Here is a 27,314-nt window from a genome sequence, read left to right as displayed (position 1 = left end):
AATGCACATACATATCATGATGACTACTATGAGATTTATTTAGGGCATTACGACAAAGAACATAGACCGTCATCCAGCATGCATCTATGCCTAAAAAGTCCACCTTCGGGTTAGCATTCGCACCCCTTCCAGTATTAAGTTGCAAGCAACAGATAATTGCATTAAGTACCGTGCGTAATGTAAACAATACAAATATCCTTAGACAAAGCATTGATGTTTTATCCCTAGTGGCAACAGCACATCCACAACCTTAGAACTTTCTGTCACTGTCCCAGATTCAATGGAGGCATGAACCCACTATATAGCATAAATATCCCCTCTTGGAGTTACAAGTATCAACTTGGCCAGAGCCTCTACTAGCAACGGAGAGAATGGAAGAACATAAACAACACATATATGATAGATCAATAATCAACTTGACATATTATTCCATATTCATCGGATCCCAACAAACACAACATGTAGCATTACAAATAGATGCTCTTGATCATGATAGGCAGCTCACAAGATCTAAACATGATGGCATAATAGGAGAAGACAACGTAGTCTGATACGCGTACAGCACGCGTCCGTTGGGAACCCCAAGAGGAAGGTGTGATGCGTACAGCGGCAAGTTTTCCCTCAGTACGAAACCAAGGTTTATCGAACCAGTAGGAGCCAAGAAGCACGTTGAAGGTTGATGGAGGCGAGATGTAGTGCGGCGCAACACCAGGGATTCCGGCGCCAACGTGGAACCTGCACAACACAACCAAAGTACTTTGCCCCAACGAAACAGTGAGGTTGCCAATCTCACCGGCTTGCTGTAACAAAGGATTAGATGTATAGTGTGGATGATGATTATTTGCAGAGAACAGTAAAGAACAATTGCAGTAGATTGTATTTCAGATGTAAAGAATGGACTGGGGTCCACAGTTCACTAGTGGTGTCTCTCCCATAAGATAAATAGCATGTTGGGCGAACAAATTACAGTTGGGTAATTGACAAATAGAGAGGGCATGACCATGCACATACATGATATGATTAGTATTGTGAGATTTAATTGGGCATTACGACAAAGTACATAGACCGCTATCCAGCATGCATCTATGCCTAAAAAGTCCACCTTCAGGTTATCATCCGAACCCCTTCCAGTATTAAGTTGCAAACAACAGACAATTGCATTAAGTATGGTGCGTAATGTAATCAATAACTACATCCTCGGACATAGCATCAATGTTTTATCCCTAGTGGCAACAGCACATCCATAACCTTAGAGGTTTCTGTCACTCCCCCAGATTCACGGAGACATGAACCCACTATCGAGCATAAATACCCCCTCTTGGAGTTACTAGCAAAAACTTGGCCAGAGCCTCTACTAATAACGGAGAGCATGCAAGATCATAAACAACACATAGATATAAATTGATAATCAACATAACATAGTATTCTCTATTCATCGGATCCCAACAAACACAACATATAGCATTACAGATAGATGATCTTGATCATGTTCGGCAGCTCACAAGATCCGACAATGAAGCATAATGAGGAGAAGACAACCATCTAGCTACCGCTATGGACCCATAGTCCAGGGGTGAACTACTCACTCATCACTCCGGAGGCGACCATGGCGGTGTAGAGTCCTCCGGGAGATGAATCCCCTCTCCGGCAGGGTGCCGGAGGCGATCTCCTGAATCCCCCGAGATGGGATTGGCGGCGGTGGCGTCTCTGGAAGGTTTTCCGTATCGTGGCTCTCGGTACTGGGGGTTTCGCGACGAAGGCTATTTGTAGGCGAAAGGGCAGGTCAGGGGGCTTCACGAGGGGCCCACACACTAGGTCGGCGCGGCCAGGGCTTGGGCCGCGCTGCCCTAGCGTCTGGCCACCTCGTGGCCCCACTTCGTTAGCTCTCCGGTCTTCTGGAAGCTTCGTGTGAAAATAGGCCCCTGGGCGTTGATTTCGTCCAATTCCGAGAATATTTCCTTACTAGGATTTCTGAAACCAAAAACAGCAGAAAACAGCAACTGGCTCTTCGGCATCTCGTTAATAGGTTAGTGCCGGAAAATGCATAAATATGACATAAAGTATGCATAAAACATGTAGATATCATCAATAATGTGGCATGGAACATAAGAAATTATCGATACGTCGGAGACGTATCAGCATCCCCAAGCTTAGTTTCTGCTCGTCCAGAAGCGAGTAAACGATAACAAAGATAATTTCTGGAGTGACATGCCATCATAACCTTGATCATACTATTGTAAGCATATGTAATGAATGCAGCGATCCAAACAATGTAAATGACATGAGTAAACAAATGAATCATATAGCAAAGACTTTTCATGAATAGTACTTCAAGACAAACATCAATAAGTCTTGCATAAGAGTTAACTCATAAAGCAATAATTCATAGTAGAGGCATTGAAGCAACACAAAGGAAGATGAAGTTTCAGCGGTTGCTTTCAACTTATAACATGTATATCTCATGGATAGTTGTCAATGTAAAGTAATATAACAAGTGCAATATGCAAGTATGTAGGAATCAATGCACAGTTCACACAAGTGTTTGCTTCTTGAGGTGGAGAGAGATAGGTGAACTGACTCAACATAAAAGTAAAAGAAAGGTCCTTCAAAGAGGAAAGCATCGATTGCTATATTTGTGCTAGAGCTTTGATTTTAAAAACAAGAAACAATTTTGTCAACGGTAGTAATAAAGCATATGTGTTATGTAAATTATATCTTACAAGTTGCAAGCCTCATGCATAGTATACTAATAGTGCCCGCACCTTGTCCTAATTAGCTTGGATTACCTGGATTATCATCGCAATGCACATGTTTTAACCAAGTGTCACAAAGGGGTACCTCTATGCCGCCTGTACAAAGGTCTAAGGAGAAAGCTCGCATCGGATTTCTCGCTATTGATTATTCTCAACTTAGACATCCATACCGGGACAACATAGACAACAGATAATGGACTCCTCTTTAATGCATAAGCATGTAGCAACAATTAATTTTCTCATATGAGATTGAGGATATTTGTCCAAAACTGAAACTTCCACCATGGATCATGGCTTTAGTTAGCGGCCCAATGTTCTTCTCTAACATTATGCAATGATCTAATCATTCTAGCGGTAAATCTCCCTTACTTCAGACAAGACGAACATGCATAGCAACTCATATGATATTCAACAAAGAGTAGTTGATGGCGTCCCCAGGAACATGGTTATCGCACAACAAGCAACTTAATAAGAGATAAAGTGCATAAGTACATATTCAATACCACAATAGTTTTTAGGCTATTTGTCCCATGAGCTATATATTGTAAAGGTAGAGGATAGAAATTTAAAGATAGCACTCAAGCAATTTACTTTGGAATGGCGGAGAAATACCATGTAGTAGGTAGGTATGGTGGACACAAAAGGCATAGTGGTTGGCTCAAGGATTTGGATGCATGAGAAGTATTCCCTCTCGATACAAGGTTTAGGCTAGCAAGGTTTATTTGAAACAAACACAAGGATGAAGCGGTGCAGCAAAACTCACATAAAAGACATATTGTAAACATTATAAGACTCTACACCGTCTTCCTTGTTGTTCAAACTCAATACTAGAAATTATCTAGACCTTAGAGAGACCAATTATGCAAACCAAATTTTAGCATGCTCTATGTATTTCTTCATTAATAGGTGCAAAGTATATGATGGAAGAGCTTAAACATGAGCACAACAATTGCCAAGTATCACATTACCCAAGGCATTATAGCAATTACTACATGTATCGTTTTCCAATTCCAACCATATAACAATTTAACGAAGAAGAAACTTCGCCATGAATACTATGAGTAAAGCCTAAGGACATACTTGTCCATATGCAACAGCGGAGCGTGTCTCTCTCCCACACAATGAATGCTAGGATCCATTTTATTCAAACAAAAACAAAAACAAACCGACGCTCCAAGCAAAGTACATAAGATGTGATGGAATAAAAATATAGTTTCACGGGAGGAACCTGATAATGTTGTCGATGAAGAAGGGGATGCCCAAGGCATCCCCAAGCTTAGACGCTTGAGTATTCTTGATATATGCAGGGGTGAACCACCGGGGCATCCCCAAGCTTAGAGCTTTCACTCTCCTTGATCATATTGTATCATCTCCCTCTCTTGATCCTTGAAAACTTCCTCCACACCAAACTCAAAACAACTCATTAGAGGGTTAGTGCACAATCAAAATTTACATGTTCAGAGGTGACATAATCATTCTTAACACTTCTAGACATTGCACAAAGCTACTGAAAGTCAATGGAATCGAAATATCCATCAAGCATATCAAAACAGGCAATGCGAAATAAAAGGCAGAATGTGTCAAAACAGAACAGTTCGTAAAGACGAATTTTATTGAGGCACCAGACTTGCTCAAATGAAAATGCTCAAATTGAATGAAAGTTGCGTACATATCTGAGGATCACTCACGTAAATTGGCATAAATTTCTGAGTTACCTACAGAGAATTAGGCCCAGATTCGTGACAGCAAAGAAATCTGTTTCTGCGCAGTAATCCAAATCTAGTATGAACCTTACTATCAACGACTTTACTTGGCACAACAATGCACAAAACTAAGATAAGGAGAGGTTGCTACAGTAGTAAACAACTTCCAAGACTCAAATATAAAATAAAATTACTGTAGTAAAAACATGGGTTGTCTCCCATAAGCGCTTTTCTTTAACGCCTTTCAGCTAGGCGCAGAAAGTGTATATCAAGTGTTATCAAAAGACGATGCATCTACAGCGGGGTGTGGAGTTTTCTCAACTATGCATTGTATCTTATCTATGTAAGTTTCAGAGGCTCCCTTTTCATTACCCTTAGGCTTGCTACTCTCATCAAACAAATCTTCAGGAACAATCCAATCAAAATTCTTTTCTAGTGCCTCGCACATTCCCAAGAGCTTGCAAGGTATTGATGTTTTAATATCCCCCTCATAATTAACTTTATTAGTGTACTTTTGTCTATATTTTTCCATCTTCTCAAGGGTGCTGGCAAAGTTGGTATAAGAGCCTAGCATATTATATTTAGTGAAGACTTTTCTAGCTTCTCTTGCTATTCCCCCGAATTCTTTAAGAAGGGTTTCTAATACAAAATATTTCTTTTCTCCTTCTTCCATATCACTGAGTGTAAGAAACATATGTTGAATCACAGGATTAAGATTAACAAATCTAGCTTCTAACGCGTGTACTAAAGAAGCAACAGCAATTTCATAAGTAGGAGCAAGTTCTACTAGGTGTCTATCTTCAAAATCCTCAACCGTACTAATATGAGTGAAAAAAAATTCTATATTATTTTTCCCAAGGATAGACCCTCGGCCTACCGGTACATCTTTAAGAACAAACTTAGGAGGAAACATGATGAAATAAGTAAAGTAAATGCAAGTAACTAATTTTCTTGTGTTTTTAATATAGAGTGCAAACAAGACAGTAAATAAAGTAAAACTAGCAACTAATTTTTTTGTATTTTGATTTAGTGCAGCAAACAAAGTAGTAAATAAAATAAAGCAAGACAAAAACAAAGTAAAGAGATTGGATTGTGGAGACTCCCCTTGCAGCGTGTCTTGATCTCCCCGGCAACGGCGCCAGAAAAAGAGCTGTTGGCGTGTAGTTGACGTGGGAGTTAGAAATCTTCTTTTCTTCAGTTCCCCGGCAACGGCGCCAGAAAAAGAGCTTCATACGCGTACAACACGCGTCCGTTGGGAACCCCAAGAGGAAGGTGTGATGCGTACAGCGGCAAGTTTTCCCTCAATACGAAACCAAGGTTTATCGAACCAGTAGGAGCCAAGAAGCACGTTGAAGGTTGATGGCGGCGAGATGTAGTGCGGCGCAACACCAGGGATTCCGGCGCCAACGTGGAACCTGCACAACACAACCAAAGTACTTTGCCCCAACGAAACAGTGAGGTTGTCAATCTCACCGGCTTGCTGTAACAAAAGATTAGATGTATAGTGTGGATGATGATTATTTGCAGAGAACAGTAAAGAACAATTGCAGTAGATTGTATTTCAGATGTAAAGAATGGACCGGGGTCCACAGTTCACTAGTGGTGTCTCTCCCATAAGATAAATAGCATGTTGGGTGAACAAATTACAGTTGGGCAATTGACAAATAGAGAGGGCATGACCATGCACATACATGATATGATGAGTATTGTGAGATTTAATTGGGCATTACGACAAAATACATAGACCGCTATCCAGCATGCATCTATGCCTAAAAAGTCCACCTTCAGGTTATCATCCGAACCTCTTCCAGTATTAAGTTGCAAACAACAGACAATTGCATTAAGTATGGTGCGTAATGTAATCAATAACTACATCCTCGGACATAGCATCAATGTTTTATCCCTAGTGGCAACAGCACATCCATAACCTTAGAGGTTTCTGTCACTCCCCCAGATTCACGGAGACATGAACCCACTATCGAGCATAAATACCCCCTCTTGGAGTTACTAGCAAAAACTTGGCCAGAGCCTCTACTAATAACGGAGAGCATGCAAGATCATAAACAACACATAGATATAAATTGATAATCAACATAACATAGTATTCTCTATTCATCGGATCCCAACAAACACAACATATAGCATTACAGATAGATGATCTTGATCATGTTCGGCAGCTCACAAGATCTGACAATGAAGCATAATGAGGAGAAGACAACCATCTAGCTACTGCTATGGACCCATAGTCCAGGGGTGAACTACTCACTCATCACTCCGGAGGCGACCATGGCGGTGTAGAGTCCTCCGGGAGATGAATCCCCTCTCCGGCAGGGTGCCGGAGGCGATCTCCTGAATCCCCCGAGATGGGATTGGCAGCGGCGGCGTCTCTGGAAGGTTTTCCGTATCGTGGCTCTCGGTACTGGGGGTTTCGCGACGAAGGCTATTTGTAGGCGGAAGGGCAGGTCAGGGGGCGTCACGAGGGGCCCACACACTAGGTCGGCGCGGCCAGGGCTTGGGCCGCGCCGCCCTAGCGTCTGGCCACCTCGTGGCCCCACTTCGTTAGCTCTCCGGTCTTCTGGAAGCTTCGTGTGAAAATAGGCCCCTGGGCGTTGATTTCGTCCAATTCCGAGAATATTTCCTTACTAGGATTTCTGAAACCAAAAACAGCAAAAAACATCAACTGGCTTTTCGGCATCTCGTTAATAGGTTAGTGCCGGAAAATGCATAAATATGACATAAAGTATGCATAAAACATGTAGATATCATCAATAATGTGGCATGGAACATAAGAAATTATCGATACGTCGGAGACGTATCATAGTCCAAGGATGAACTACTCACGCATCAGTCCGGAGGCGGGCATGGTGATGTAGAACCCTTCGGTGATGATTCCCCTCTCCAGCAGGGTGCCGGAGGAGATCTTCTGAACCCCCCGAGTTAGGGTCGACGGCGGCGGCGTCTCTGCAACTGTTCTGGTATTTTGGCTCTCCGTGCTAGGGATTTCGGGGACGAAGGAATAAATAGGCGAAGGGGCAGCGTCGGGGGAGCCAGGGGGCTCCCTCCCCACATGTCGGCGCGGCAGTGGGGCCCCCCGCGCCGCCCTATGGTGTGGGCCCCCTGCTGGCCTTCCTCGACTCTTCTTCGGTAATCTGGAACACTCCATGGAAAATAGGGCCGTGGGCTTTTGTTTCATCAAATTTCGAGAATATTTGTAAACCAACTTTTCTGAAATAAAAAACAACAGAAAACAGGAACTGGCACTGTGGCATCTTGTTAATAGGTTAGTCCCAGAAAATGCATAAAAATATTATAAAGTGTGAATAAAACATGTAGGTATTGTCATAAAACTAGCATGGAACATAAGAAATTATAGATACGTTGGAGACGTATCACCCACCGACCTAAATCCTCCGCCTATTTATACATCTTCTCGGGAAAACCCTGGATACCCGAGTCTCCATCCACGAAAAGTTCCGTCGCGTCCGCCATCGCAGAACCCATCTCGGGGGTTCTGAAGCTCTTCCCCACACCCTGCCGGAGGGGGAAATCATCGCCGGAGGCATCTACATCGCCATGACCGCCTCCGAAGTGATGTGTGAGTAGTTCATCCCTGGACTATGGGTCCATAGCACTAGCTAGATGGTTGTCTTCTCCACTTTGTGCTTCATGTATAGATCATGTGAGCTACCCTACATGATCAAGATGATCTTTATGTAATCCTATATGTTGCGTTTGTTGGGATCCGATGAATATTGTATACTATGTTGAGATTGATGCTATATTCATGTCATATGTTATATGTGATCTTGCATGCTCTCCGTTGCTAGTAGAAAATTTGGCCAAGTGGACACTTTGTGACTCCAAGAGAGGGTATTTATGCTCGATAGTAGGTTCATGCCTCTAGTTTTGTGGGAGGGTGACATTAACTTCTAAGATTGTAGATGTGTTGTTGCTACTAGGGAGAAAACAACAATGTTTTATCCTAGGGTAATTCTATTGTTTACTTTACACACATTGCTTAATGTGATAGTCTGTTACTTGCAACTTAGTACTGAAAGGGGTTCGGACGATAACCGGAAGGTGGATTATTAGTCATAGACGCAATTGGTTTACGATCTATGTATTATATTGTAATGCCCAATCAAATCTCATAGTAATCATTTTGTCATGTATGGTCGATATTCTGTCAATTACCTAGCTGTAATTTGTTCACCCAACATGCTATGTATCTTTATGGAGAGACACCTCTAGTGAACTGTGGACCCCGGTCCTGTTTCCTTTATTAATAAATTCTACTGCAATCTTGTTATGTTAACTTTCTGCAAGCATCTCTTTCCACTCTATACGTCTAATCCTATATGTTCTGCAAACCGGTGAGATTGACAACCTCACCGTAAGTTGGGGCAAAGTACTTTGGTTGTGTTGTGTTCGTGTTCCACATTGTTGCTGACGTCGGTAGTGCGCCCTGCCACTAGTCAGCTAGCAACACCTTCAGAAGTCACGCCTTTCACCTACTGGTCGATTAAACCTTGGTTTCTTACTGAGGGAAAACTTGCTAATGTGCTCATCATACCTCCTCTTGGGGTTCCCCAACAGTGTGAAGTCGGCATTACGATAAGCACCATCAAGGAGCTGAAGGTATTGGTTAGCAGAATCGACAAGAAAGAAGTAATAATAAAGTAGCAGTTTTGGTGTTTTTGGGTGTATAGTTTGCAATAAAAATAAAGTGTAGAAAGTAAATAGCAAATAGGTAAATGCTCTCTATGAGAGAAAGGCCCAATCCTCTATGCAGCAAGAGGACAAGCTCAAGTGTGTGTGCTTATATGAGACTAAAGTTCCTGACGGCGGCATGTATTTACTAGCTTCTGGGTTCTACACAACATGGTAAATATTTTGTCGAGCTTTATTCAATTAGGGGCAGAGCCTAAATTAGGTGCAACCATATATATGTGCAAACACACCCCTTATGATGGGTCCTAGAGCCATTTTCATGTGAAAGTATAGGAATCATTAAGACATAAATGTCCCACCATAGCAATAAGATCATTGGTCCCCGACATAAACCCCTCTAATGCAACACATAGTATTGGAAAACGGTTTCTATTAGTCTGTCCCTTCCAACACTAATGCATTGCATTAATTAAAGTGCAACCCTATGAGCCCATTTAGGTGAAGTAATATGTAGTCAACGTTCGCATAAAACCATCATAGAACAACATAAAAGATAGAGAACTTGACCAAATACTCATTGCACATCATATAGAATCATAGCCAAATCATCCTATGCCCTCATGAACATGGGGAACTACTCACAAGTGTCAAACATGATATGGACCAGAGGAATAATGATTACAACACAATCTGAATATATAATCTCCCCACCAAATAATGACAAAGTGCCAATCACAAACATGCAACAACACTAGAAAACAATATATGTGGTTCAATTCAACACAAACTATGAGAGGGATAACGTCGATCTCGTAGATGGAGATGGTGGTTATGATGGTGCTGATGGATATGTTGATGGAGATGCCTCCTCCCAAGCCAAGGAGGAGTGGGGATGTCGATGGCGTCAATTTCCCCTTCACCGGAGGCACCGTGCAGCAGAATCTGCCCTCTCCTGGAGCAGGAGAGGACTTTTTCCTCCATTACTGCCTCAATAAATCTCGGGAAAAATATGGCGGTTTTTGGGCAAAACTGATGCTCTCGTATAAATGGGGATCCGAGGCGACGCTTGAGGTGCGAACGGACATGGGTGGCGCGCGCAACAAGTTTGGGCGCGCCACCTGAGGCCATTCGGCCCTCGTTGCTCCCCTCGCGTGCTTCTTTCGCTCACGGTCCTTCTCCGGGTGAAAAACTGATCAGGTATTTTCTCCTCGATTTTTAGCGATCCAGAAAGCCCTGAAATAAATTAAATACGAAAAAGGTGGTTTTCTGCCTCCCAGGTATTAAATACCATTGAATGGGACTTTGTAGGAAAATTCCGGAATCGACTAAAAATGCATAAATAAAGGTGTACGATGACAAATAATAATGAAAACTAATCATATATGTAGCAATAATGATGATGAAAAATGCACGTATCAGCACTTACTTTAGTCATATATCAATAACCCAAAAAAATTATAAAATGTAAAATATCAAAAATACTCATTGTATGCCTACTAGTCTAGATAAAAAGGACACCTTGGAAGAGTATTATAAAATGTTATGATAGCTATAAAATATAGATAATCATATGAAGGGAAAAGATTAGAAAGTTTCTTAAGACTTCTAAATAAAATTGCTAATGAGTTTCTTGAATATTATGATGAGGACAATTGTTGCTCTAAATTATATTTTAGACACTTTGAATTTTAATGCCAGTCCCATGAAGAACATGTTATTGCATCTTACCATAGAGGTGATTATGCTCATTTAGGGATGAAAGAAGTAGGCAATTTGTTTTAAGGCATCCTATGAATTATACGCCTTCATTAATGAACATGAAAACCTGCCCTGTAGCTTCTAAATCTATAATATTGATTACTACTATCCTTGATCTTTGTATAGGCGATTTTAGTGAAAATATCTCCGCTGTTGACTTTAATAAGAGGGTTAGAGCTTCCCAAGAAAACACTAATATTTTGCAGGGAGAAGATGACGAAGGCATAACCTTGGGGATGCCCATGCAACCCCAACAGGATGACAAAGAAGAGCAAAAGAAGGCGGACGAGGATGAGAAAATCATAAGCTTGGGATGCCCATGCAACGCCAAGAATAGGATGGAGAAGAACAAGTGGAGAGAGAATGGAGTAACTACCCATCTCCAACTCCCAACAATGGTAACACACAAATTACTACGAGCACCCCTTCTTATACTATTGAAGATGATCCTCTATGTGATATAATCGTGTATAATTTATGTGAGGATTATGATGATGTAAAAGAAACTTATGGCACCATAAGCTCATTAGATGATTTATCTTTATGTGGTGATTCTACTAAAAATTATGTGGTTAAATTCACCTTTAATGCTTACAACTATAATGAGAGAGGAAGAAATAAGATCCCTTTCTATGATCCTATGATGTTTTAAAAGCAAGACACTGGGGGAATGGTGTTTTAGAACATGGGAGCATATGCTCTCTATATTATGAAATGCATCTTACACACATTTTGAAATTTCAAAAAATTGAAATGAAAAATTCGCACGTACATCTTCATATGGTACGCGCTCACAAAGTCGTTTCATAAAAAAATCTACTTGTCATGTGACGTGGGTAAAAAAGACAAAATTCAGTTCTAAAAATAATGTTTTTCACAAGCTAAAATTTTCTTTTTTACATGGACCACGAAAAATATTATATTTTTGTGAAACTTTACGAACTTACATATATTATGGAGATGTACATGTAGAATTTTTTTATCAATTTTTTTGACACTTTAAAATATGATTTTCTGGTAGAGGGAGCATATGCACCCGGGAGTCGAATTGAATTTCTGAGACACTGGTCATTATATATACTGGACACCACAAAACTGTTGCTATTTATTCACATATAAAATGTCAATGCACATGAAGAGGGGTAGAATTAAAAGTTAATGGTTTCAAATTTTGTGGTGTGCTCTATATGCTTTTAAATAAAATTTAGTTTGAGCACACCTTTATGTCCTTATAAATTTGTAAAATAGCTTTGCCTATTACTCCCTCTGTTCCTTTCTATAGTGCCTATAGATTTTTGGCATTTGTTTCAGAATATAAGGTTGTATCTTAGCTTTTTTTCAATTACCCCCTCCCCGTTCAGCTCCCAAATCGTTCAGCTCCCAAAATTGTTATGGTAAGTTAGGAAGATATGGATTTCCCAAATTTTACATTGATCTCAAATCGTTCAGCTAGGGGTCTTGTGTAAAAAATATTCTTGCGCTAATTTCCATGCCAAAAAACAGGGAGTATTACATAGTAATTATTTTATAATTTTTAATAAAATAAAAAATAAACTATGGAGAGTAAATGATAAAAATGAGCAACGGAGAAGTTGGGGTTGACATTGAGCATGTGTTGTTCATGCCAATGAAATCATTGTAAAGTCAATATCATTAAATATTTCCTACACTGAAACAAGACAAAAAGAGTATTTCCTTTGTATATATGTTTTCTTTTTAAATAAAATGGTTTCCTAATAATTAATGGAGTCTGCATCTTGCTAACAACTACTCCCTTCGTTCCTTTCTATAGTGTCTATAGATTTTTGGCATTTATTTCACAATATAAGGTTGTAGCTTGGCTTTTTTCAATTACCCCCCTCCACCAGTCAACTCCCACGCGACATGCATGAAAAAAGATCCATACAAAACATAAAACAATTAATTGGGATTCCTAATGCATGGCCCCAAGGATTACTTAGATTTAGGAAGCAATGCTTTTCTTTTCTTAATTAAATCTGGCTGCACATATATGGAGAGACAACCAGACAAATTTGTGGGATTTGTTATGGTAAGTTAGGAAGTTGTCGATTTCCCTAATTTTAGTCTGATCTCAAATCGTTCAGCCAGGGGGTCTTGTGTAAAAAATACTCTTGTGCTAATTTACGTGCCAAAAATCTATATGCACTACAGAAAGGAACAGAGGGAGTATTATCTATTTTGAGAAATAACCATTTTGCAGGCATTGGAGTATTAGGGAGATGATAATATTTCATTGTTTGATACGTTATACATGATATGATGAGAAAGGAGTACATGACAAGAACTACCAAAACCACAAGCTTGGGGATTCCCATGCACCCCCTCTTCTTTCAAGTAATTTCAAGTAAATCATTTCAAACTCATGTTCTAATTTTATCTTCATGATCCATTTTGTATGTTTGTGGGGATCATTTTTTCATATACCTTTGATTTTATTTGGTTTTTTTTGTTTTGCACTCTTGTTGTTTCAAGACAGTTTTGTTTTTGTTTATACTCTCTGAAGTTGTTAATAAAGTACCAAGTTTTACCCCTCTTGGATATCTAAAAGTTGTTGCAACATATGTATATGCAATTTTCTGCATAACACTTTTTACTATAAAAATTCTAGTTTTTGTTCCGTACCTCATATTGCACTCGTTTTTTCTCCTGCAGTTTCAACCTTTTATCCCTATCTACACAAAAAATGGCTGAAAATCCTGACGAGTTTTCCCATCATCAATGTCATCATCAGCATCTTCGTCAACACTTTCAGCACCATCTTCATGTACCCTAGGTAATCTTTTGGCAAACATGATGTGTGATGCAATCTATCGTTTTCCCATGATGTATTGTACCTCTATGACTTTAATTGAGCAATGACTTGTTTTTGACAATTGTGAGATAATTTGTTGATGGTTGCATGTAAGTATTTGTTATCTTCTATGATGATCTGTTGTAATGATATATGAGTGCATACTTATGTTGGGGAATGCAATGAGGTTGTCAGCGTTGCATGATGATAGTAGGAGGGACGGATGGAGATTTACAGAAACCATGTCCCAAGTCTTAGACATTATGTTATATTAATTCATGGTTAATCAACGCGCGCGGGGCGGGGGGGGGGGGTGGTGGTATAACTACTGAGACCTTTAAAATTATAACGGTGGTCGGACTTTATGCCTTGATAACTGCGTTGTTTTCTCATACCTAAGGCCATACGATCAATCACTAGTGGTGTATTTGCTCATATTTATGGCTGCACATATCTATGGCTCCTCTCTACAAGAAACACTAAAAAGACTATCAGCTGAGCTTCACTAATCGTGACAACCACACAAATGAAACATCAATTTTCCTGAACAATTACTCCATTGAGTTACTTTACCTTACTCCACTTCACCTCTCAGCCTCTACTTTACTTGAAATAGTTTTACTTCCTACAATTATTTTCAGTACTTTATAATTTTCTAGTTCCTAGCAGAAACCACTTTACACAAACTCTAATACATTGATTTGGACGAAGGGCCATATTAGTGGGTTATAGGGCTTTCGAGAATAGATAGTTTACCTTCATCTCCTTCTGGGTTCGACAATCAAATATTTATCGAATTGTACTAGAGTGATCCCCTGCACTTGGGGTTTATCAGGACCCAGGCCACCCTATCTCCATCGACGAGGCACCCTTGTTTGAGGAAGAACAACCTCAAGTCACCAAAGGAGCGTCTCGTAGAACCGAAACTTCAATGAGCTTGAGGATGTGTGCCTTTGCGAGGCATGGATGGAAGTTGGACAAGATCCAATTTGTGGCTTCCAACATAGGGGTGACACATTTATTAAGAAGATTCACAACTTCTTCCATGCACACAAGAATTTGGGCGATAACCCTATTGTGAGCGACCGGAGTGAGGTCTCGCTCACAAAAAGGTGTGCTTGGATCCAAGAGCAGACCACCAAGTTCAACACCGCCTACAACTAGATGAAGAAGTGTAAAGTGAGTGACTTTGGCGTTGCTGACTTGAGGACCCAATCTTTGGGCCAATTCAAGGTTGATAACGAGAAAAAGAATTTCACATTGGTCAACTGTTGAGCGGCGCTCAAGGATTGCGTTCTATGATGCCAACGTGCCCGATGAATCCAATGTCATCGATGTTGATGGCGAGGCCCCAAGTGCATTGCCGAAGAGGCCGAGGGGCGGACCAACTCCAAGGCGGAGCCCAAGCGAGATGCCTCCTCGCTAGCGGTGATGGAGACGATCAAGATGCTTCTTGCCGACAAGGAGATGTCAGGCGATAAGAGGGACTAGAGGAAGCGGCGGGAAAATGAAGAGACCGTCAAGAACTACTACGAGTACAAACCAAGAAATTCGAGATTAAAGATATCAATGCCCGCGTGGCTGCAAAGGAGGTGTATAACAAGCAAAAGGAGTTGGAGATCACACTATTCAACGAAGGGCCAAGATCATGATGACCCGCTTGACCGACGAAATGGACCTTACTCACCGGACATGGCTTGAGAAGAACAAGAAGATAAATATGTGATTCGTGTGTCATGCTTTTGGAGCTCTGGTGCACCGGCATGTTGTATTTGAACTCCTTGTGTTGCAAGTTTTTTTTTTCATTTTCGCAAATTATTAGCTATTTATCCGTGGCCGACAATGTTAAATATAGAATTTTAAAAACACATTCGGTTGGAGGATGCGGACTGCCACCTGCATCCAGACTGCGACCTCTCTCTTGTCTGCACATCATCGCATCCGGACTGGAACGGATCGAAATGCAATCCGATATGCGGCCGCACGTTGAAGTTTGCATAAGGGCATCTCTAGCGGCCCGTCCAAACGGGTCAAAAGCATCCTTTTGCGTCTACATGGATAAAAAACCATCCCCAGCGGCCTGACGCAAAGTGATCCCATTGTCCGCTCAGACGCAAACAGGAACCTAATTTCCATCGTGAATACGCGGTCCGCGCGTCTGTTTGTCCTGCTTGTCCTCTCTCTCTTCCTTTAATGCTTGGCAGACTCATGTGCTCATTACTCCTACCCACACAAAAGATTTTTTTTCTATCTCCTTCCTAATTAATGCATGGCAGGATCCTTACGGTGAAAAACTACATCTCTATTCTTGGGAAGGGGTAGACACATATGAACATGTGACCAATTTTCGTGTTCGCGTTCCATGTAAATGGACATAAATCATGTTCAAAATATGTAGAGGGATGTCCTAATAGCCGCAAGAACTGAACCGTCCGGTTCGGTTAAACCGACCGCCTACACTCGAAGCAATTTTGTTTTCCCTTTTAAATAATGAAGTCTACACACTCCATCCTCACTCCTCACTCATAGGTAGCCCATCTCTTCCACAGCGACTTGTCCTCTCAGCCATCCCGTACCTTTCCTCTTCTCCTCACCCAAGCTCCAATCTGACCCAATGCGGCCATGAAATCTCTCCTCTAGTCGAGCTGCCGCCGTGCCGTGCCACGCCTTAGAGCCACCGCCGACGCGTCACATCCCAAACACTCCGTGCGTCGCCGTTCCCGTCCCACTCCATCGCGACATCGCCTCCCTACAGTCTCCACCCCGCCCGCAATCTCGGATATTGTTTCTCGAGGTATGAGCGTCTAATCATCCAGTGATAACTAAGCTCAAACTAGCCTTAACAGATTTTGGGCACACCATTGGCAGACCACCGCCCCGGATTTAGATCCTGACGACTTCTATTTCCTTCCAAGCAGGTAGGATCTCCGGATCCGTGAGAGAAACCTTGCCGGGGCCACGGGGAATGTGATCGGAAGCAACCGCGGGCTCAGTCAGAAATGGCTATACCAGGGAGCAGTACTGGCGGCGGCAGGCCGGGTAATGGCGCAGCTGCCATCAATGGCGACGCCAGATTCCACTCCCAGCAAGAGCAGGATAAGGTATATACTTACATGTTCTTGTGCACGCAATCACTTAAGCTTTAGGTACTACTTTTTTGTGCTGCTTGCTTTAGATTTGTGTACTCGTACTTGCAATTGCTAGGCATTGCCGATCTAGATGAGCACAGCCACTGCGTACTATGTACGGACTGCACTGGCCACTTGTGGTTGCAACTTGCAACTAGGACATCTTTACCTCACCAGTTATGCTTCATCAGTACCAACTGCTTGCTCCCTTCTATTCATAATAACTTAATAAGCTGAATTGACTAATCTTCTTGGTGCTAGTCCACGTTGAATTGCATGAATTTTGCACTGGTTCGGTAATTTTGCAAAGATCCCGTACCTTTTCCTGCTACATCATCACCTGGAGTATGCTGCTCTCTCACTGCTTTCACAAAGAATGCAGATATCACTGTATAACTGATAAGCTTCTTCTGTTGGTTATCTGTTTGGCGTTAGTAGCCTTTACCATACTCCAAAGAATCTCTTGCTGCGCTTTTCCTTTAGGCTCGAGGAGCGTTCTGCTCTCTCCGGCGAGCTATCTAGTCTGGATGCTAAACATATTTGCTTCGTTCTGGCGTGCCCCTCTTTTCTATCTAGATACAAAAAGTATATAACTGATGGATTTAATGCTTTCGTACTAATTGGTTGCTCCCTGCTATGCATAATATGCCGGATTGACTATTCTTGTTGTTGTTCCATGTTGAATTGGGTGCATTTGGCACTCGTTCAGTATTTTGCAAAGACAAAATACCTTGTCCTGCCACAGCATCACCTGGAGTATGTTGCTGGCTCCTTGCTTTCACAGATAGTGCAGATATAGCTATATAACGGATAGATTCTGCTTGTGTTGGTTATCTGCTATGGCGTTCTTAGCCTGTACTGTAAATCCTAAAATCTTGGCTGCGTTTTCTTTTTGTCTGGAGGAGCGTTCTGCTCTCTCCTGCGGACTCTCTAGTCCGTATGCTGAACAAATTTGCTTTGTGCTGGTGTGTCCCTGTTCTCTAGATAAGAAAAGTATATAAGTTATGAATTTGTCCTTATATTCACATTTTATCTAGAGTTGAGCTTAGGCTCAAAGTAGCTTTTGAATTTGGAGAGGCCTGTATGACAGATTATAGGAGCACAAACTATGTGGTGCTTTTCATGATAAGATATTTTTTCATCTGAAGATTTTTCAGATTCCTGTGGATACTCGCTGTGATGAATCATGTGTGATACCAAAATGTATCTCGTGATACTCAGTTTTGTTTATCTTTACCAATAATTAGGAGGATGGTTTTATTTCCATTTTATGAACAATCAAACTCATGTACTTGACTACTTGCACTAATAAAACATATTTCTCTCTTCTTAACGGCAGGGCAGATGGGCAGGCTGTTTTTCTGGCTTGTCATGCTTCGGATCGCAGAAGGGTGGAAAGCGGATTGTTCCTGCAGCACGTGTGCCTGATGGGAATGCATCTACCAACCGTGGAAATGGTCGCCAGTCTGGTGGCAATTCCAACCAGCATGCGGCTATGAATCCATCCCTTCTTGCCCCACCATCATCGCCAGCATCCTTCTCACACTCTGCACTTGCTTCGACTGCTCAGTCGCCTAATTGCTTCCTGTCAATATCCGCAAACTCTCCTGGTCCAACATCTAATATGTTCGCTGTTGGACCATATGCCAATGAACCTCAACTTGTCTCACCACCAACAGCCTTTTCAACTTACACAACTGAGCCCTCCACAGCACCACTGACCCCTCCCCCTGAATTAGCTCATGCAACCACTCCATCATCTCCAGATGTTCCATATGCTAGGTTTCTGTCATCTTCTATGGGTCTTAAAGCTGCTGGCAAGGAGCAAAACATGCATTACTTATCAACGACATACTCTGGTGGTTCAGGATTTCAGGGATCTTATCCACTTTACCCAGGGAGCCCTTCTAGCAGTCTCATATCACCTGCCTCGGTAACTCCAAGAACCGGTCTTTCCTCACCTATCCCTGAGCAAGATGTTCCCACTGCACATTGGAAGACATCTAGGTCCGCCTGTGACACACCGTATTCAATTGCATCTCCCATTCCTGAGCAAGAGGTGCCTACGGCACAGTGGAAGACTTCTAGATCTGCTTGTGACACACCGTATTCCAGGACATCGCCATCCAACATGTTTGGGCTTGATTCAGCTGCCTCCAGAAACTATCTGCTAGATAGTAATTTTTTCCGTCCAGCTGCATCTGCTCAGTTCTACCTGGATCAGGCTCAGCAGTCATTTCCTTACAATGGTGGGAGGCTTAGTGTTTCAAGGGACAAACAAGATTGTGATGAGGTTGAAGCTTACCGAGCATCCTTTGGATTCAGTGCAGACGAGATCGCAACAACTCAACATTATGTAGAAATACCAGATGCTGTTGATGATGGATTCAGCATATCTCCATTCGGGAACAGTGCCACTGCTACTGAGGTGTGCCTGCCTAATCAGGTTCAGAGCATGGATAAGATGGACAAGTCAGTGTTCAACGTAAAGCAGATCACAAGTCCAAAGAAGTCAGCAGACCAGCTCTCCAGCGGCACAACACATAAAGTAATGCACCTGGATATGTTCAAAGGTAAATGTCCAGACTTTTCAGCCTAACCTGTATGTTACGTCTTGGTATTACTAGAATATGTAATCAAGGTTTTGATTTTCTTCGCAAACTGCTGCACAAAATAGGTATTCAGCAACTTGAATATAGTAGCACTTTGTAACCTGAACTGAAATGTCTTTTAGATGTTGATTTGCAATACCTTATAGATTTGCAATGCCTTATAGATGCTGTCTTGTGCTATTTCCTTTTGTCTCAGGACCAAAAGGGGGCCATCTGTCCGACGACGACGCGAGCCTGAAAGATTGCCATCCTTTCAGCAAGGCGAGGGATGAAATATCTCTAAAACCCATAGAGGTGAGGAAGAAATCTCCGCCTGGCGAGGCATGCTCAGATGCAGAAGTCGAGTACAGAAGGGCGAGGAGTTTGAGAGAGGCCAACAGTGTTCTGTCATGGCGCAGTACACTGTCGAGACAGCTACAGTAATGGTGCGCTAGCATGCAGGACAAGTTTCAGAGTTTCCTTAGCCTAGTGTGCATCCGTTCGAGCTGTTAGAAGTAATCCGTAGTAGTCGAAGAGTAGCCTGTATTACAGTACGTTATATCTGGGGATTCTTGCTGCCAGATTGTGCTTCTGGATATGTGATGACAACCAGCTTTGTATTCTGTTTAAAATTACCATGTTCCTCTTTTGTACTAGACACCCTCTAATCGTTAGCCGGCGATATGAAATGAAAGGATGCTGCAGCATATGTTGCTCCAAGCCTGCTTGAATGCTTTGATTCTGATGCGAGAAGTGAAGCCCAGTTTGCTGCAACTGGGACTGAATATGATGGTTTGGGCAACGCGGGATTCTCGAAGAGCCTATTTGTATATGCGCAAGCGCAATCCTCATGTTCTTCCATGATATGGTGGAACTTTTGAGTTCTGACATTGGAAAACTGAGACCTAGTGCGAATTCTGTTTGGTTCCTTTCTGGCTCGTTATGCAGAAACTGATGCAGCAAAGGCTCACAACCATGCATATTCTTTCGGGTGTGCCTATGTCTCAGTCGACTGAGATTTTCTTAAGTCTCAGTCACCTTAGAAAAGTGCAACTGCAGTTCAAAAAAATGTGCAACTCAGATCAATTGCAGTTTTCTAGTAGAAAAGTGCAATTGCACTTTTTTGACAGAAAAGTGCAACTCAAGTTCATTTTTGTGAGTGACTGAGACTTAAAAAATTCTCAGTTGACTGAGACGTAGCAAAACCGTATTCTAAAACGGTGAGCAGAAGGCATCGGGATTGAGATCGAGCCATTGTTTTATTGAATCCTGTCAACAATTGACGCGCAACTGGTACCGGTAATGACTAGTTAATTATAACTTGTCTAATGACACACAGAACCGCAACCACATTCAGTGTTTCAGACATGACCATGACCACGCTAGAATGGAGTAAAACTAGCTGCGCAAGCAAGATCACGATCGCTTTGGAGACACGAGAGCACGCACGAACGAACGGGCGTGATCTCGTCTGCATGCGACGTCGGTGGCTTCGGCGGTCACCGCTTGGTCAAACGGCCGGGTGGCGGTGGCCTGGTTCAGCGGCCGTCGGTCCTCAGTGCTGGGCGTTGCGCATCTCCACCGTGCACTGGGACTTGAAGAGCGGCGCCAGGGAGGCCGGCTCCGCGACCGGCGCCGGCATGGCAGGGTGCCGCCACCCGCCGGCCACGGGTGCGGGCGCCGGCGGCGGCGTCGGCATAGCCGGGTGCAGCCACCCACCGCTGTGCGCGGGCGCGGGCGTCTTGGCCTTCTCGTCCGCGTGGCGGTCACCGCCGTGCCGGGCCGGGCTCAGGCTGAAGCCAGCTTCCCCGCCGCTCCTGGCCTCGGCCTGGGCCGACCCGCCCTCCCAGAGCGGCGCCGGCGAGGTGACGAGCGGCGACAGGAGCGGGATGGGCGTCCTGCCGTCGGCCCACGCGGCGGGGGACGCCTGGGCTGCGGCGCCGGCGACCGGCTCGACCTGCAGCGACGCGGGCGCCTTCTTCTGGAGCCGGCTCGGCGGGCGCTTCTTGCAGCCGGCGCCGCCGCCGTGCACCTCGCCTGCGGCGCCGGGCGAGAGCTTCATCTCCATGGATACGTGCGCGCGTGCGTGGACTTGGCGCGCGGACCGCGATCGCTCCTACCCTTTCTCTGGTAATCTCTCGTGATGCACGCATGCCTGGCGCGTGGAGGATTATAAAAGGGCGGCCGGGTTTGGAGGAGGCGCGCGCGTGGACGGCGGGGAGCGATTCGTGGTAGCGCGGCTTGGTTGTTCCCGGTAAACGTTGGGAGTACGTTCGTTGCTTTTTACCGCAACTGCTGCCGATTCCCGGCGAGAAATGGTATGCGGTGCAACGGCTGGTAGCCTGGTACCAGTGGTTTCGGGCTACCGGTCCGTTTTGGATAGGCCTCGCATCGTCTTGAAACGGGGTACACCAAGATTTGACTCGTTCAAATGATACTCTCAATGAAATGAAACACGTAGCGTTATTGATAATTTTTTCCTAAATATTTGATCAAATTTTGCAAAAGAATAAAAAAATCATATTTATTGAAACACAGAAAGTAGTGATGAGTCTGATAATAATATGCCCATAATTTCAGTGTTCCAAATAATGGCTTAGTTAGTAGTTACTTACTTACTTCTCGTCTTTGAATTGTTTGAAAGTTCACTTTTTGTCTCAAAAATTGTTTTTGGTTTAAAACGGACCTTGAACCCTCGAAATAGTGCACTTTTCATCCTTTTTTGATTGAGTTGAGGAAATCGCTGACGTGGAAAGAAGGAGTAGTCAACCAACCAAACTGGTTTTGAACTAGATCAAGCATAAGGTAGTTGAGATGTGGAACCCAACATCGTAGGGCGCGTTTGGTAGCATGCATGGATTTCCTGCACTACTGCGCCATCGAGATGAGCCTCCCTGCGTGTCGCGAACGGGCCATGGGTAATGAAACGCGGGTCATTTGGTAGCCTGGGCGGCCTTTTCTGAGCAGGAGAGGGAAGCCATGCCCCATTATTTGGGTGTCTGCACAGACTACTTTCTTCTCTGCTCGTGCAACCCACACGCTGTTTGGTTGCAGATATGAGGAGCTATGGTAACCCCCTTTCTTAGAGTGGTAATGTTACCTAGCACTGCTAATAACTGAATTACAACATACATCAGATTCACTTCATCACAAAAGGTGCTGGTAATACACAACAAGTACTTAGTGGACGATGCATCACGCGCGAAGCAACTATACTTCGTGATGCATTGCAGGTTCATCACACGAGGGGTTAGTATATACCACCTCGAACAAGTTCATCATTACAAACCGGTGATCAGGTTCAAGCAAGTCCTAGCTAATGGAGGCAGTGGCGGAGCCAGGATTTGAATTGAGCCGGGTCGAACAAATAAGCACTAAATTTTTTTGGGGCAAAAAATCACATGTAATCAACAAAAAATGGTCCAAACTGATGCATTGATCATATTTCACCGAGTAGAAGTACAAACTGACTAAAAAACAAGATCTAGATACAAAAGTGCTACATTTTGAGAAGATATTATCATACCATTAAGTTGAATCCATGCTAGGAAGTTGAAATCCACGAGGAAGATGACCTCGACGGTTACTGTAGGCATGAAAACGAAGCATAATCTTCTTGTCATCAATTTGTGTAAATATCTCTTTCTCAACATAGCAAATCATCAAATCATTGAGCCAATCATCACATATCTTGTTTCGAAGATCTGATTTTATAATCTTCATGGCCGAGAAAACCCTCTCTACTGATGTTGTTGCCACAGGCAATGTCAAAGCTAGTGTAATAAGGCGGTAGACCAATGAAAATGTCAAATGATATCTTTTCTGAACCAACTTGAGAGCAAGATCACTCAAACTATCACAAGCACTGAACTCAGGAGTTCTCTTCATGACATCAACATATATGTTTAGTTCATCAACCAATAGACAACAATCATGTGAAGAGAAATCAGCAGAGTATATGGTAGCAAGCTCAACTAGCATATCATTGTCAAAACTGTTGAATGAGTCTCTAGGATCAAGGCATGAAGTGCACAATAATAGGCGTGTAGAAGTTTCATAAAATCTATGATTCATCTCAACTATGTTTTTGTCAAGCACCTCAATAAAGATTTGTACCTTGTAATGATGCAAGCAAGTAACCATCTTGCATGAGCTCCTTGGGTAACCCCTAGCTGCAATGTTATCATCCATATTCGGTACCATAATGTTGCGTGCACCACAAAAGTTAGTAGCAGCAAGCAATAGAGGATCCCATCCATCATCTCTCAATTTTTGCAATGCACTTTACAATCATATTCATAGCACTCACTATGTTCTGATCCTTGGCTTGCAATGCATTTGACAAACCATTTGTTATACCAAGCAATCGAATCATCAAATGCAAGATAATAACAAAATCAAAGGTTTCCATGTATATGATATAACCTGAAGCCACACCTTTCTCCTCGGCATCTGTCCCATCATGAGAAACACTGCATAGTGCTTTAACCACATCATCCCACATTACTTGAATCCGAACTAGAGTTTTATGGTGTGATCCCCAACGAGTATCACCTGTCTTGTTAAACTTGTCTCTTGATTTTGGCCTCTTCCCGATGAGATCTCCCCACTCTCTAGCTGTGCTACCAAACGGTCATGCTGCAATTGCAACAATGCATCCTTTTTCCTACAAGAGGCACTCACCTACAAAAAATGTGCATGTAGAAATTAGAATTGATACATAGAAATAGATTTGGAAGTAAAGATTTCCTACAAGAGGCACTCACCATACTGACAATCTTGTTTAAGTAACCAAAGAACTGACCAACCGGAAGAACCCCTTTCACAACCGCCACAACCACCAACTGTAGTTGGTGGGCAAAACAATGCACATAAAAAGCATAAGGGTTGTCAGCCAATACCAATGTTTTTAAACCATGTAGCTCCCCACGCATATTAGAGGCACCATCATATCCTTGACCTCTTAAGCTAGACATGGACAAATTATGTTTCACAAACATAGCATCTAGATATCTTTTCAAAGAAGCCGATGTAGTATCAAGGACATGCTCAACACCAAGCAATCTTTCCATGATCTCTCCTTTTTTGTTCACAAACCTACAAGCAATAACATATGAGAATTGTGAGAGTATGATAATTGAGTTGTGGGAGTATGAGAAAGAATTGTGAGAGTATGACTAACCTCACCATCACAGCCATTTGCTCTTTAACTGATACATCACGAGACTCGTCAACAAGTAGAGAGAAACAAGCATTTCCGAGCTCACTCATAATGACATGTGTAATCTCTTCTGCACATGCTTGCACTATATCTTTTTGGATATCAGGAGATGTTAATTGACAATTGCCAGGAGCATTCTCATTGATCACATCAGCTACATCCTTGCATCTTGCACCATACCAATCCAACATCTCACGGAAATTCCCCTTGTTCAAGGAAGTGCTAGACTCGTCATGCCCACGAAAAGCTAGACCTTGGTCAAGTAGAAATCTGACAACACCCACAACAGCCCTCAAACGAATCTCATATTCAATATGCGATTTTTCTTCATGAGAAACAAGAGCATATGCAACACTTTGCTTTTTATTTCTGAAATCTTCACAACTATTTCTTGCATTGTTGTGAAAGCTCGTTGGTCCACCTACATGACCCCTGAAATTTTCCGATGCTTTCTTCCAATTTGTAAACCCCGACTTTGTGAAAACATCCGATCCAAAGTGGTTACCATTGTTTGAAGATTTGAAAAGAAAACAATGAAAACAAAATGCAGCATTCTTCTCCACACTATAGTCTAACCAATCATACTTGCTATACCATGCTTCTAGAAATGATCGCTTATCCGGATTTTTGGGATAACTATGACCAACTAAACGATTACGACCTCTCGACAAATATGCCCATCGCATTTTATCTCTAATTTCAGGGGTACCATATGACTCAATTGGTCTCCGAATTCCGGGATCGGGAACCACATTTGCTAGATCAAAGATTTCCGGAACATTTGCCTACAACAATTAAAATAAAACAAACTATGAGGAAACAAACTAGACAAATATGTATCAAAAGTCAAGACAAATGGGGGAAATTCAACCTCTGTGCGTGCCCTCTTGCGTGCTTCTTCTTCTGTTGCCTCAGTGGCCTTCCCTTCTTCGATCCAGGCAGCCAGGTCAGCCTCGTCGCTGGAGTCCATCGAAGACGGCCGCCGGAACAAGCAGAGATGAGGGAGAGCGCAGCGGCGCCCAGTGCTGCAGCGCCGTGGAGCCTGGAGACTGGAGAGGGGCGGGGGCGAGCAGAGCAGTGGACAGCCGGCCGTGGAGCCTGGAGACTAGAGAGGGGCGGCGGTCAGGGGCGACCGGACGGGCAGCCGTGGGCTGCGGCCGGAAACAAGGCGTGCCAGCGCGTGGTGGGATCGAGCGAGGGTGCCGGGATCGAGCGACGGCGCCGGCGTGCGGCGTGCTGGAGCGAGCGAGGGCGCCAGAATGGAGAGATGGCGGCGGCGTGCGGGAGCGAGCGATGTCTGCAGCCTGCGGGAGCGAGCGAGGCGACGCGTTGGAGATTAGGTCGGGCCGTCGGGGCGTCTCCGTGCGTGCAGCGTGCGGGACAGGGTCGGCCAGCGAATTAGCGATGGGATTTTTTTCCCCAAAAACTGAGCCGGGTCGGCTGCCCAGGCTCGACCCGGTGTTGGCTCCGCCAATGAATGGAGGGATACGAGACCACCTCCCAAAATGAGCAGAACATGACCAAGGGTGTAGAAGCACTAAGCAGGAAACTGCTTGCGAAGCCAGGTCCTAAGCCAGCTCCTCCTTCCGGTGGCTGTAGCCTACGGTACTCGGCATGCTGTTCTTCGTTGTCTGCAATGAAGTCGATAGCCCAGATCAGCAAGTTAGGTTGGAACAGCTGCACCCTGCAGACAAACTGGGCCGTGAAGATCGTCTTCATCTAAGCATAGTTCGTGATCGGGGTCCCGACGTAAGGGCGATGCCTCGGGTAGCGCTGCAATCCACAAGGAACAACTGTTAGTGCGGACGGCATTCACATACAGATATATGAAGGAACTCAATGAGACTTACTACCTGAATGTACTCGTTCGCCGTATCGTCATCAGCAGCATAGAAGCAGCAACCATCTTCGCTCCAGTCCAGAATGCGATCTATTTTCATCTTCAGTATGATGCTGCACTTGGTCCTCCAGTTTTTGATGTGGTTGTAGATCTGAAGAGTGGTCTCATGTATGCCAGCGAATGCAAGAACATCAGCAACTACCTTCTTCATCAGCTGCTCTTTGAATCCCATGTTGAAAGGCCGCTACGGACGAGCTGAACCAACCGGTTGAGCACAAACTCTGATCGCTTAGGTTTCCAAACCATGACTGGTTTGCTTGAAATCAGACATTGCTTAGCATTGACAGTAGGAGCAGAAAGATCAGGGAGCCCAATGGTATGATCGCCTACATGAAAAACACTAGTAGATCAATGAACTACCACTACCACATCCACATCCTTAAGCACTACCACATCAATGAACTACCAGTACCACATCCACATCCTTAAGCAGTACCACATCAATGAAGAGCGAGAAAAGTAAGAGCGGCCTTACAGTTAGAGGAGGCACACGCACCACAAAGGTCGGGGAAGCAGGGGACCTTGGTGAAGATGCAGGCAACACTAGCGTCCCATTGGTAGAGTCAGATGCAACCTGGACAACCTCCACAATCTTGATCGGGGACGAAGGAATGTCCTACAATGGATTCGTTCAGACCCCCTGTGTACCCACAAGATCTAAATCTAAGGCTAGGGTTTACAGAAGCTTACTACAATCGAAGTCATCGACGCAGAGGAAAAAGACGACCATCTGCGACGAGTAGCCACCGCCACAGCCACCGTCGCCGCCGCAAGCCT

The 27,314-nt window shown here is 43.5% G+C and overlaps 2 protein-coding genes across 4 annotated transcripts in view; one reads left to right on the top strand and one right to left on the bottom strand.

Moving 5' to 3' along the window:
• Nucleotides 1-16,201: 16,201 nt before the first annotated feature.
• LOC127296036 (uncharacterized protein At1g76660) overlaps nucleotides 16,202-27,314 on the top strand; it is a 168,666-nt gene continuing 157,553 nt past the window's right edge. Inside the window, exons 1-4 of one of the 3 annotated variants that reach the window (XM_051326060.2) lie at nucleotides 16,202-16,491; nucleotides 16,616-16,798; nucleotides 18,170-19,398; nucleotides 19,634-20,147. In XM_051326060.2, the coding sequence (XP_051182020.1) occupies nucleotides 16,740-16,798; nucleotides 18,170-19,398; nucleotides 19,634-19,860 (1,515 nt within the window). In that variant the 5' untranslated portion in view covers nucleotides 16,202-16,491; nucleotides 16,616-16,739 and the 3' untranslated portion in view covers nucleotides 19,861-20,147. Of the gene's footprint in view, nucleotides 16,492-16,615; nucleotides 16,799-18,164; nucleotides 19,399-19,633; nucleotides 20,148-27,314 lie in introns of those variants that run through there. The other 2 variants (XM_051326059.2, XM_071819314.1) reach the window with 2 other exon arrangements.
• Nucleotides 20,638-21,629, bottom strand: LOC127296037 (uncharacterized). The gene has a single exon (XM_051326061.2). The coding sequence runs from the start codon at nucleotides 21,482-21,484 to the stop codon at nucleotides 20,972-20,974; it is 513 nt and encodes a 170-aa protein (XP_051182021.1). The 5' UTR covers nucleotides 21,485-21,629; the 3' UTR covers nucleotides 20,638-20,971.

The sequence above is a fragment of the Lolium perenne genome, chromosome 4 (assembly GCF_019359855.2).
Source record: "Lolium perenne isolate Kyuss_39 chromosome 4, Kyuss_2.0, whole genome shotgun sequence".
Classification (NCBI taxonomy): domain Eukaryota; kingdom Viridiplantae; phylum Streptophyta; class Magnoliopsida; order Poales; family Poaceae; genus Lolium; species Lolium perenne.
Note: the sequence above shows the minus strand (reverse complement) of the source record. Positions and strands in the feature narration are given on the sequence as shown.